Source organism: Geotrypetes seraphini, chromosome 9, assembly GCF_902459505.1.
Source record: "Geotrypetes seraphini chromosome 9, aGeoSer1.1, whole genome shotgun sequence".
Taxonomy (NCBI): Eukaryota; Metazoa; Chordata; class Amphibia; order Gymnophiona; family Dermophiidae; genus Geotrypetes; species Geotrypetes seraphini.
This window is the reverse complement of record NC_047092.1, coordinates 29,348,689-29,361,843: the sequence shown is the minus strand read 5'-3', so window position 1 is coordinate 29,361,843 and position 13,155 is coordinate 29,348,689. Positions and strand designations below refer to the sequence as shown.

The following is a 13,155-nucleotide window of genomic DNA, read 5'->3' as shown; positions in this document are numbered from 1 at the left end:
AGACTGGTTTGGGTTGCATATGAATATTGTATGCTTATCTAACCATAATGGAAGACTCTTTAACTGTGCAGACTGAATGAGCCAATCTCATGTTTTTATGCTGTCATTGAAAGAACGAAGAGAAACATGACTTCTAGAAATCTTTCTTTTTCTTTTAAAAATTAACATGAAAGTACAGTACTTTCAAATTTTACAGACTTCCAGAAAATTAAAATATAACTTAACGTCTAGAAGTTCAGGTAGATTATTAAACATAAGTTAATAGTTTACTCTAATGATCTCCAAACTCCTGATATCAACTCCTGCAGAAAGTCATTACACTCTCATTTAATGTATGATGACTCGTGGTTAATATTTAGCATTTATGTGTATAGTGACTTCTTTTAGTTTATTTCATTTTTGACCTATGAAGATCAAATATTACCTCTGATGTTTATAGTTCCCCGCATTTTTGTTTCTAGATTTCACTATGCCCTCATTAGCATGTACCCAGTCAAACGAACAAAAATGGGGCAAGAACCTCTCTAAAAAGTCGAGAGTTGAGTGATAATATGGATGACAAAAACAATATAATATAATCACTCCAACGTAGATGATCACTTGCTTCTCAATTATGTACAACTGTTAGCGAATTTATATGCTCAGAGAAATGGAGGTGATAACAGGGAAACCCCAACACCTCACCGCCCAATCATCGCATAATTCAGAAAACTAGTTGTGAAGCTTATCACTTAAATGTTTGCATTGGTGCTGAGAGCTACATTGTTGCAAAAATAATAAACATTACGTTATCGGTCTGAAACTGCAAACTTATCTGTAGCTTGCGGGTTCCGACGTGACACGTTTCGTTCCTGCCTCAGGGAACTGAAAGAGAGTTTGCAAGAATTCAAAGCGTAAGGGCGCGGTAAAACTCTGAAAATACAAAATATTAAAAAGTAATTACTTTATTTGTACTGTAACAAACTTAAAACCTTAACTAGTTAGAAAATGTTTAAAAGAAATTTAAGGCTACGAATGGCACTTACCAAACCTACAAATTACTTCAAACATATCAGCTTGTTTGACTGCCTCCTCATACCGTGTTAGCTACTACACTGACACCGTAAAGTTTTTAAAGCTCCCGTGCGTCATTGTGTAGTGGTGCAGGGGACTATCGACCTATCAGGGAACCACACGACAATACGTGATAGCTTTTAAAAGGACTGTCACGAATGAAAAATTGAAATTTGCATACGAATGCTTTTATCTAATATAATAAAATGCTAGGCCGCGCATGCGCAGTTCCTAAGTGTGTGCCGCTTTTCCGTGAGCTGTAGCGACACATAGGAAGTGCGCATGCGCGGCTTCTGGTCCGTCCTACTGCTGCGTGTTTGCGCATCACAAAAGCTTCCCTGCTCTCCACTTACCGGCCGAAGCGCGAGCGAGCTGCGGAAGTGGTGGTGGTGGTGGCCGGCCTCAGGTATCAGTTTGATGTTAGGATGGTGGGGTGGGGAGGCCTGCAGAGCCCAGCAACTTTCCGCTGCCCGGGACCCGACTCATTTGCCGCCGCCCCCCCCCCCCCTTTCCGTTCCCGCGGGCACGACTGGCGATTTAAGCAGCGTATGCATCAGTCTTCACACGCTGCTTCGGGCCCTTCTACTGCCCCGATTTGCTCCGGACGTGCCTGAGTAAATCAGGGCAGTAGGACCAGAAGCAGCATGTGAACACTGATGTACATGCTGCTTAAATCGCCAGTCGGGCCCGCGGGAACGGAAGGGGGGGCGGCGGCAAATGACTTGGACCCGCGTTTGTAGTCGCCACTGTGGGAAGGGAAAGAGGGTAGAGGAAATGCTAATGCTGCTGTACAGGGAACTGGTGTGGGGGGAGGGAAATGGAAGGGGGAGGGAATGCTGCTTTGCACAGACAGAGGGAGGAAGGGAGACAGAAAGACAAGAAGAAAGACACAGGGGCAGGTGCACAGGGAACTGGTATGGGGAGAGGGAATGCTGCTTTTGACAGACAGACAGAGGGAGGAAGGGAGACAGAAAGAAAAGAAGAAAGACACAGGGCCAGGGACATATACAGAAAGACAAACAGACAAAGGGGGCCAGGGACAGAGACAGACAGAAAGAAAGACAGCGGGAGTCGGGTCAGGAGGGGTGCGGGATGGTAGTGGACAGCCAAGGAAAAAGAAAGACAGAAAGAAAGACAGAAATACAGAAAGCGGCTAAGGAGAGAAAGAGAAAGAAATAAAGACAGACACACACACATATATTCTAGCACCCGTTAATGTAACGAGCTATAAGACTAGTAAAAAGAATAATAAACTACTTTATAAAAATGCTCGCCACTCAGTTTCGCTGTTAAGACCTTTTGGATGAAGTGTATCTAGCTTAAAAATCCGGCTCTGTTCCTTGACATGGAGCCTCGCTTTCAAATTACCCCCTCGGAGTAATCTGAGGAATTCCAAAATAGAGAAATGTAACGATGACACTTGATGATTCTCTTTCAACCAGTGCTGAGTCAATGGAGCTTCAAGTACTTGAGTGGAAATTCTACTAATGTGTTCTCCAATATGGATACGAATGCTCCTAACAGTATGACCTATGTATAGTAATTTGCACGGGCACTGGATCACGTATACGACACCGCTTGTGCTGCAATCTGTAGATATTATCGATTTTCGGCGGCGAACCCATCCAGGTACAGCCATATCTTGTAAAGATATGTATTGACATGCTTTGCATGATGAACATGGAGAATGCACCCCCTGGATCTATCTCTGAGCAAAATTGGGATCTGGTTAGATGCTGTTTCAAATTACGGCCACGAGAATAAGCGAACCTAGGAGGCTCTTGGAAAATATCATGATATTGTAAAATATTCCAGTGTGAATTAATATGTTTAATTTTAAACGCATGCTGAGAGTATGGCACTACGCATATGGTGGAAGCTTCACTGGATGTATTGTGTTAGAGGTAAAGAGGACATCTCGTTGAGCATACAGTGCTCTTTTGTATGCTTTCTTGATAACTTTGTCGGGGTAACCTCTTTCTGTGAAACGTTCTCTCATATCTTCTGCCTTATTTACAAAATCATTATGGGAGGAGCATAAACGGCGTAACCTTAAAAATTGTCCTGTGGGGATATTGTCCCTTAAATGCTTTGGATGATGACTCTCATATCGTAACAAATTGTTTCGATCAGTGGATTTTCTATAAATTGTAGTATGAAATCTACCCTCACTTAAAGTGATATTGATGTCCAAAAAAGGTAAAGTCCGAGTATTAGAATTGAGTGTAAATGTTAAATTAGGATCGCTCTGATTGAGTTGATATGTTTGAAGTAATTTGTAGGTTTGGTAAGTGCCATTTGTAGCCTTAAATTTCTTTTAAACATTTTCTAACTAGTTAAGGTTTTAAGTTTGTTACAGTACAAATAAAGTAATTACTTTTTAATGTTTTGTATTTTCAGAGTTTTACCGCGCCCACACGCTTTGAATTCTTGCAAACTCTCTTTCGGTTCCCTAAGTCAGGAACGAAACGTGTCACGTCGGAACCCGCAAGCTACAGATAAGTTTGCAGTTTCAGACCGATAACGTAATGTTTTATTATTTTTGCAACAATGTAGCTCTCAGCACAAATGCAAACATTTATAATAGTGATAAGCTTCACAACTAGTTTTCTGAATTATGCGATGATTGGGCGGTGAGGTGGTAGTGTTGGGGTTTCCCTGTTATCACCTCCATTTCTCTGAGCATATAAATTCACTAACAGTTGTCCATAATTGAGAAGCAAGTGATCATCTATGTTTGAGTGACTCACTAGCATGTAAGCATTAAGGGGGGGAGGTTCCATTGTATTGCTCTAATTCTCAGAATGTCATGGGCTTTAAGTTTTGCAAATGAATCACAAATGTAGTATGTTATTCATATAAAAGGTATCACCTAAAACTTGTCTGTTGGCCTATATTTCCAGATAGAAAAAGAAAGCATTCTTAATAGAAATGGAGAATTCTTTGCAAGTTTCCAAGTGCATTTAATGTTTGATATTCTGCATGGGATTAAGCATCTATGTGATTTGCATTTCATTAAAGTAATATAATAGAATTAAATTGAAGTAGGAAAGAGTGGTGAGAAATGGAACTGCATAATCAATAGTAAAGATATGTAAAATATAGTAGAAGGTCAGGAGTGCTTCTAAATCCATATTGATCACCACTGGATTCTACATGAATGATGTGGAAAGAGTAAGAGGGCTGTTAACCAAATGCGTCAGAGAATAAGAAACGTTTTAAAAGGGATTTAAGACGTTCAAGATTAGGCTCAAGTCTAATGTGATTTCAGAGGGCGTTCCAAAGCTGTAGACCATTAACCAAGAAGATCCGTTCTCTGATGGATGCATATGTAATATCTCGTACAGGCTAGAGAGTTGCGCGGGGACAGAAATCCCACCCATCCCCGTCCGTCCCCGCCAGGATCCTCTCCATCCCCACCTGTCCCCATCAGGATCCTCTCCATCCCCACCTGTCCCCGCAAGGAATTACCTCCATCCCCGCCCGTCCCCATAAAAAGCAGCAATTACTTCTGACAGGATCATTAATTCCACAGTTTCTTTTGTGTTTGCGCTGCTGTTTTCCTTGTAGAATCTCTTTGGTGGAACCCTTTTTTTTGTTTTCTATTCAGGTAATTAACTTATAAACCCCCTCTTTTACTAAGGCTCACGTGTCCATTATATTATATGGGTGAACCCTGCATCCAAAGCCTTCCATCCCCGTGGGAGTCCCGTTAGCTAGAGGGGGGTCCCCGTGGAAGTCCCGTGGGTTAAGGGGGGATTCCTGCAGGACCCCTGTGGGACCCGAGGGATTCCCGCGATCCCCGTTCCCGTGCAGATCTCTAGTACAGGCCGAATTGTGAGATTTTGTTGAAGGGAGCGAAGTGGGTGGGATGGTAAAGGATGCCATGTGTCTACTCAACCTTCAGTAACAAAGCTAAGACTCATGGGTAAAGTAATTGTATTTTTCTACCTACTTTATTGGCAAGTTAATGTGCAACCACTGCATGACAAGCAAGCTTTTTCTTCAGTCCAATGTTTCTGGAGATATGTTAGCAGTGCAGTGAAAGCTAATGAATGTGGTATGTATTGTGTACCAGTATGCATGAATTTTAGTAAACTAAAGCAACGGATGAACATAACTAAAACTCCATAGGACAATGGTGTGGGAAGAAATGGTTGCAGAAGATGACAAATGAGATGAATTGGTCCATCCTGTTTCCCAATTCTTCCTTGAAACCCTGCCAAGGATGTATCCCAGCTGTCAGTTACAAAACATGTAAGAGGACCATAAAGTTACCCCCCCCCCCACACACACACACAATTCATTAACTCTTCCAAAGAAGGACAGAGCAATAACTTGGAAAACCATCTTAAATGGAATGTGCAGTTTACTGAAAACACAGCAACTGTATACAAAAATTCTTCTGGGAAAAGGGCATCAGAATAGCTTTGATATAGCAGATCACTGGATCTCTTATAACATCCAGTTATTTCAGATCCCAATCTAATTAATAGAGCTTCTAATCACTTACCTGCCTCCTCTCTTATAATATACACACATATATCAAATTCAAAAATATCACTTCTTTGTTTCAAATAGAAAAGTGGCAATCACTTATCTGTCTGCTCAGACTCCAGCACTAGTAAATATCAATCTCCCGACGCTCATGAGCACACTACCCGGCCCCTTGTCCTCGCTCTCGTAACCTCATGCTTGGATTACTGCAATCTGCTTCTAACTGGCTTCCCATAGTTCTGTCTCTCCCCCCTGCAATAAGAACATAAGAACAGCTGCTGCTGGGTCAGACCAGTGGTCCATCGCGCCCAGCAGTCCACTCACGCGGCGGCCCCCAGGTCAAAGACCAGTGCCCTAACCGAGACCAGCCCTACCTGCATTCATTCGTTCTGGTTCAGCAGGAACTTGTCCAACCTTGTCTTGAATCCCTGGAGGGTGTTTTCCTTTATAACAGACTCCGGAAGAGCATTCCAGTTCTCTACCACTCTCTGTGCAAAACTCTGCTGCACGACTCATCTTCTACCAACCTCGCTACACCCATGTCACCCCTCTCCTTAAATCACTTCACTGGCTCCCTATCCGCCTTCGCACACAGTTCGAGCTCCTACTGCTGACCTACAAGTGTGTTCATTCTGCTGCCCCTCAATATCTCCTCTCTTCTCTCTCCTTATACACCTCCCAGAGAACTCCGTTCCTCAGATAAGCCGCTCTTAGCTGTACCCTTCTCCTCCACTGCCAGTTCCATCCTTTCGTCTAGCCTGGAATAAGCTACCTGAGTTTGTCCACCAAGCCCCTTCCCTTCTTTAAAAGCAGACTGAAAACCCACCTTTTTGATATAGCCGTCAATCCATAACCCTATTCCACTGACCACCAACCCAGCCAGCTGATTAACTGCTCCCTTAATTGTATCCATGACATCCTGTCTGTCTGTCTTCTTCTTTGTAACTGTACAGCAAAGCGTGCCTCTGGTAGCACTATAGAAATAATTAATAGGAAGAGGAGGAGGAGTGTTTCGGTCATCCTGACCTGCTTCGGAGGATTTCCCGCTGTTGCTCCTCAACTAATCTCTTAACGCTAAACAAATGGCTACTATAGTTTCTATTTGAAACAAAGAAATATTTTTGGCCTCCTTGGTCCTCCTAAGTTCCCTGTAGTCTGCCCGAGATCCAGTTATGGGAATTCCTGCTGAACTCGTTGATATCATGCTATCTGTCAGACAGAACTAGTGACCTACTTAGTTGCATCATCACATGTCCAGAAGTGCTTGCCAGTGTATTTGCTGACTAGAAGTTATATATATAAATTAGGTCAAATTGCTAATAAAGCCATTGAATTTATATGCAGAGCTATTAATACCTTTTAGGAGGAAATGTATGTAAACTTTTCTGCATGTAAAACATCTTATACAGCTACTCCAGGGATTGTACATAAAAGTATGCACAGTGATAAAGCAGCATTTATGCTTATGCAGGTGTCTTGTAGGGTGGATTTATGCCAGCTGCCAAGCCAGTATAAATGTCTGTGCCTCCAATCTTGCTGCTCTTTTTCACCAGGTTATGCTAGTATTTTATTCGAAACACTTTTTATTGATAAATTCAATAAACAGACACAAGAAAAGAGAACAATGGATTAGAATCTTTGTTTAGAACTCCTAGACAGGATGTAGTCCTATCATCCCCCAACCCAAATCCCGCCCCAATTTCTCCAAACCTTGAACACTCCCCCCTCTCCAACCTCATAGGACCATTGTGATGGGTGACTTGGGTCTGAACCATGCCCCCTAATTGAAGCACTCTACCTACATCCCCTCCACCCCTGGAACCCCAAGTATCCTTTTGGTGACCTTATAATCACTAAAAGGATGTAGAAGATGAAAGAGTGAGGCAAACTGGAAACAACCACGACAATCATACACCTCACTGGTTCGTGTTCAATCACAGGATGGCAATAAGGTCTTCAAAGCTATAATTGTACACAATATTTGTGAAGGTCCAGCTTTGGCTCATCTGATTGCTTCCTAATAAAAGTGTATCTTATGTGCTTACTGCTGTGTTGCTTTCTATCACTTTTCAAAAATAAAGACTAAACAGCATATATTTCTTTTTTTACTTATCCTTTTAATGCAGTGTCTCTAGCATGCTCCGAAAGGGCCCGTTTCGCCCAAAAGGGCTTTTTTAAGGGTTCATAAAGGAGCTCTTTATCAGCGTTCTTTCTCGGCGGATGGCAAGCCTGCCAGGCGGACGGGCTTGGGACCTGTACGTCCGTCCAATGGATTTTAGGTAAGGGGGGTTGTTGGGAGTGGGGTGTCGCTGGGTTGCCAGGTGGGGGGTATCGCAGGGTTCATGGGGGTGATTGGGGGTTCAGGGGGTACGGTTGTGGAGGGGCTTCATTGTGGGCAGGAGGGGTTGGGCTCCCTCCTGCCCAAATTCGATTGGGGGGTGAGGGATCATCAGGGCAGGAGAGGTTAGGCTCCCTCCTGTCCGTATCGGTTCAGGGGTGGGGGTTCATCGGGGCAGGAGGGGTTGGGCTCCCTCCTGCCCATATCCAATCGGGGGGGGGTTCATCCTGCCCGTATTTTAGTGGAGGGGTTGTGTCTTGGCAGGAGAGATTGGCTATCTCTCTTGCTGCGATAGGGATCCCCTGAACTGCGCCAACCGCGGCACTTCGGGGGGGAGGATCGCGACAGGGGAGATGCCTCATCTCTCCTGCCACAATCCTCACCCTGAAGTGCCGTGGTTGGCAGCAGTTCGGGCAATCGCCATCGCGGCAAGGGCGATAGCCATCTCTCCTGCCGCAATTGTTTCGGGAGGAGGAGGGGGAGAGAGTGGATTCTGTAACCAGTGTTCTTTTTGACAAACATCGGTTACAGAATCCAGCTCTTAGGCAAAGGACTGGCCCCTCCTTCGCCTAAAAGGTCTGGTTTTGGGCATTTGGGACTTAGTCTGTTTTTTGGTTGATAATGTGTTGTAAGTGTAGACGTAGTGGTGATCTGGGCGTTTAAACAGCTGAACGTAGAGGTAGGCCATTCTCAAAAAAACCCTCATTTTGAATGTTTTTTTTGAGAATGGACATTTTCCCTGCTTCTACTTTCAGCGTTTAGGGCCTAGGCCAAAAGGGGACTTAGACTTTTTTTTTTATTATGCCCCTCCACTCATACTCATATTGCAAGATCTCGCTCATTTAGAACCGTCACTACACTCCCGCAGCATCAGAGAGAGAAGAACCATTGGCTCAGTTGTGATGATGTGACGCATGTATACTGTATGTACTTGTATTGCAAGACCTTGCTTGTATATCAAGTTAAAATTTAATAAAATGTTTTGCTTGTCTTGCAAAACACTTGCAAACCAAGTTACTTGCAATCCAAGGTTCTACTGAATATATGTATTTTTTTATATATAATAAATTTTGTCATCAAGCTACTTTCAGATATAGGTCTCCATCAGGTTGTTTTGAATTGGTTTTCTAAATTTCATCTATATCATTCCTATTCAGTAAATATTGAAGGCGATATCTCCAACTCCTGGCAGCCTCCCTGTGGAGTTCCTCAAGGCTCCCCACTCTCTTCAATTTTATTCAATCTCTATATGACCACACTGAACACCTTTAAGCTATCAGCTTGGGAAACTTTATTCACTTATGCGGCTGATATCTTTATATTGATTGAGATTGATCCAGATATTATCAATCTAGTTTCCAAAGTAAATCTTTTCATTTCCAAACTTCAAGTCTGGGCTTTATCTGTCCAAATGAAGCTTAATACAACTAAAACTAAGTTTTTGTGGTTAGGTCCAAGATTGGACTGTCTTCCTCCTACTGTAGCTCTGGTATCTGGGTCCTCCTTACCAATTGAGTTCTCTGCTAAGATATTGGGTGTCCTTTCTGATTCCTCTCTTTCCTTTAAGGACCAAATAAATTCCTTGGTCATGAAAAGCTTCTTTAGTTTGCGAATGCTGAGGAAGGTTAGACATCTTTTTCATCAATGTCATTTTTCTATCTTAGTTCAATCAATTATATTATCTTGATTATTGTAACGCTATCTACCTCGGCATTACAAAAATTTGTCTTCATAGATTACAATTAATTCAGAATACTGCTGCAAAGCTGATCTTTGGTAAATTTGACCATGTGACCCCTTTGCTTCAGAGTCTTCATTGGCTCCCGGTTTATTTTAGAATTCAACTTAAATGCGCTTGTATTTCTTTTAAAATTCTACATGGTATCTTTAATCCTCTTATTCCTTTATTTTGGAATGTTTACCGATTCTCCTTTGCAAGAGGGATCCAACAATTTAAACTCTCCCTTCCTTCTAAAAAAGGGATTAAAAGAGTCAAGATCTTCAGTCAATCTTTGGTCTTTAAACTCTCTCAACTCTGGAATGATCTCCCCTTTTTTTAAGGAGTTCCAGTTCATTTCAATTGTTCCATAAATCGTTAAAAACTACTCTGCCAAACATATTGAAAATTAATTCTTTTGAAATTTTGCTATTATTTTCTATTTATCATTTGTAAATCATTTCCTGTTTATTTAATTGCTATAAACTGAGTCGAGCCTTCTCAGAATGATGACTCGGTAGACAAAGTTAAGCTTTAGTTTAGCTCTTTTTTTGCTTTGGACCTTCCTCTTCTTTGTGGAACTTTGGGTGTTGTTTTTTGGCGTTGGTTAAACCAGTGGTTCCCAACCCTGTCCTGGAGGAACACCAGGCCAATCGGGTTTTCAGGCTAGCCCTAATGAATATGCATGAGAGAGATTTGCATATGATGGAAGTGATAGGCATGCAAATTTGCTTCATGCATATTCATTAGGGCTAGCCTGAAAACCCAATTGGCATGGTGTTCCTCCAGGACAGGGTTGGGAACCACTGGGTTAAACAACAGAAAACAGGCAATCCAGCAAAACATATGACTCTATATTGGTATTTTATGAAGGCAGATATGCTCCAAACAGGCACCTACTTTGCCTTCACACACAGGTTGCCCCTCTTATAAAATTATTCCTTTAGGGCAGTGGTTCCCAACCCTGTCCTGGAGGAACACCAGGCCAATCGGGTTTTCAGGCTAGCCCTAATGAATAAATTTGCATGCCTATCACTTCCATCATATGCAAATCTCTCTCATGCATATTCATTAGGGCTAGCCTGAAAACCCGATTGGCCTGGTGTTCCTCCAGGACAGGGTTGGGAATCACTGCTTTAGGGCTTCTTTTACTAAGTAGCGTAAGAACATTTTATCGCTCCAACACTCACTGAATTCCTATGAGCGTCGGAGCATTTACCTCACCGGCCCGCGGTGAAATGCTCTTACGCTGCTTAATAAAACCCAGCATTAGTAACTAAGTACATGATTTTATAATATACTGCTGCTTCACAAGATGACAGTTTGCAGCTTATAGAGGAACATTTAGATAAATGTATTTCACTATATTATAAAACAAAGAAAAATCCAACAGGTCTGCAGTAAAAGGTGAACGCCAAAAACACGGAAAAGACTGCATGTATATGAGAGGCATTTCTTAAGGATTACAATTTTGCATGGTTTTTTAATAAAGATTCCTGCACCTTGTACATTCCGTTCTGCAGTCTTTCACTATATTATCATCACCCTGAGCGTTAATTTTTCCCCTCTGATATTCTGAATGGTGCACATGCCCAGAGCAACCAAGCAATTCTTTTTTTCAGCCTTTTATCAATACGTTAGATGTCTGCTCCTTAGGTTGGCCAGGGCTAGAGATACTGTGAAGGCAACAGTCACCACTAATTCTATAAAAATTGCACATGCAATTTAATTGAATTAGAAGCTAATTAATGCAGATAACTGGCATTTTATGAAGTACTTAGTGGTGTTAATTTGAATCAATTAAGGGCTATATACATAAATTTAGGCATGGGATCTGCACTTAAGTTTCACATGCGAGTCAAAAAAGGGGGTGCCGAAATGGGCGGAGAATGGGCCGATTGGGGGCACTCCTTTAAATTGCACACATAATTACAGAATTAGGACCTCCACGTTTTTGTTGGTGCAAATGACCGTGCCTAAGCTTAGTCAATTTCCCTAGGTGTAAGTGCTATTCCGTAAACCGTGCCTAACTTTAAACACAGCTTATAGAATAGCACTTTTTGGGCGATAATTTTCGGGGTGCCATATATAGAATTTGGGGGCCCCTTATATAAAGCCACAGTAGTGATTCTCCCGTGGCAAATGCTCCAAAGCCCATAGGAGCTGAATGGGCTTCGGTGCATATAAAGCGGTAGAATCGCTACCGCAGCTTTGAAAAAGGGGCCTTTCGTCCTCAGAGTCTCTGGGGAAGAAGTCATACGACACCTAGCAGATGGATTGAAGATCGATGATTGCAGGGTTCCACAAGGAGCCCTTGCGCTTAGTCTGAGCCAAGGACTGTGGTTGCAATGTCTGGACTACAGAAAATGGGAAGGGAATATTGAAATGGGGGAGGGGAATTTCCAGAGAAAGTAAATGAAGGTTTGTGGTGCCAGATCTTGGCTCTTGTTCCTTTTAAGTAGGAGGCCAAATGCAGCCAGAGGAAATGACCAGATCAAGCAAAATTGAGTTTTGTTCTTCTTATCATAGACCTTCTTCTACGGCCCGGGGCACTAATTGCTCTGACACAGCTTTGCAAAAGGGGGATAATTATTTATCCATTTGTGTAGGGATACCATAGTACTATTAAATAAGACACTGGAAAAGTTTTATTTTCCTGAATTTGAATAATTTCTTTTACAGACTGGACAGATTGAAGCGTTAACTCTGTCTATTTTCTGCCAAGTCTAGTCAAAGAAACAGAAATTTCTTTAAAAAAAATGAAAGAAAAAAATACTGTATTCAAAATAAAATCATTTTAAAAACTGGGAATATTAAGGTTACCCAAAATACCTCCAGAAATAATATGGTTACACTTTTGTCATTGTTAAAAGTGATGAAAGTTAGACTTACAATTCCTTGAAGTCAGTGAAAGACCTCGTAGAAACGTGGCTTGGGTACAGGTGGGTTCACTTACCTTTGTCCTGATGAGTAGAGGCAAAGGAAGCAAAAGCAGTGGAGTGAGGAGAATGACAAGCAGCTTACGGTAGGTCCAGAGGTGAATTAATGATCTCATGGCTGCAGATGGGTAGCTCCACGTCCCTGCAAAAACTGTCCACACAAAAAAAGTCTCGTGGCTCTTAAATAGCTAAGCTTGATTAATGTTTCTCCACCTCAGTCCATGGATTGCCTTTTTTTTCCCCCCAAGCTTAGTTAACCATAAATATTTATTGCTTTAGGATCTTTGCCATTTCTTGATAACGGGAGAGTATCTTGCAATTATATAAAATGACTTGCTAAGACATTTGCTATCTTTTTTAGATGAAGCTACCAGTTTGCTGTTGTAATTCCCTTTTGAAAGGTTAAATTTGTAAGATATTGTAGAAACTAATGGATAATATGGTTGGCTGAGAACCAGGGTTAACCCAGTTCATAGCTAATATATTTGCAGCAAATTGTGAGGTTGGGCGAGTCACTTAGTAACATAGTAACATAGTAGATGACGGCAGATAAAGACCCAAATGGTCCATCCAGTCTGCCCAACCTGATTCAATTTAAATTTTTTTTTAAA

The 13,155-nt window shown here is 42.0% G+C and overlaps 1 protein-coding gene across 2 annotated transcripts in view; it reads right to left on the bottom strand.

Annotated features, from left to right (window-relative positions):
- SLC13A1 (solute carrier family 13 member 1) overlaps window positions 1-12,841 on the bottom strand; it is a 90,485-nt gene extending 77,644 nt beyond the window's left edge. The window contains exon 1 of one of the 2 annotated variants that reach the window (XM_033958733.1): window positions 12,562-12,841. In XM_033958733.1, the coding sequence (XP_033814624.1) occupies window positions 12,562-12,660 (99 nt within the window). In that variant the 5' untranslated portion in view covers window positions 12,661-12,841. The remainder of the gene's footprint in view (window positions 1-12,561) is intronic. The other variant, XM_033958732.1, reaches the window with a different exon arrangement.
- Window positions 12,842-13,155: the final 314 nt, after the last annotated feature.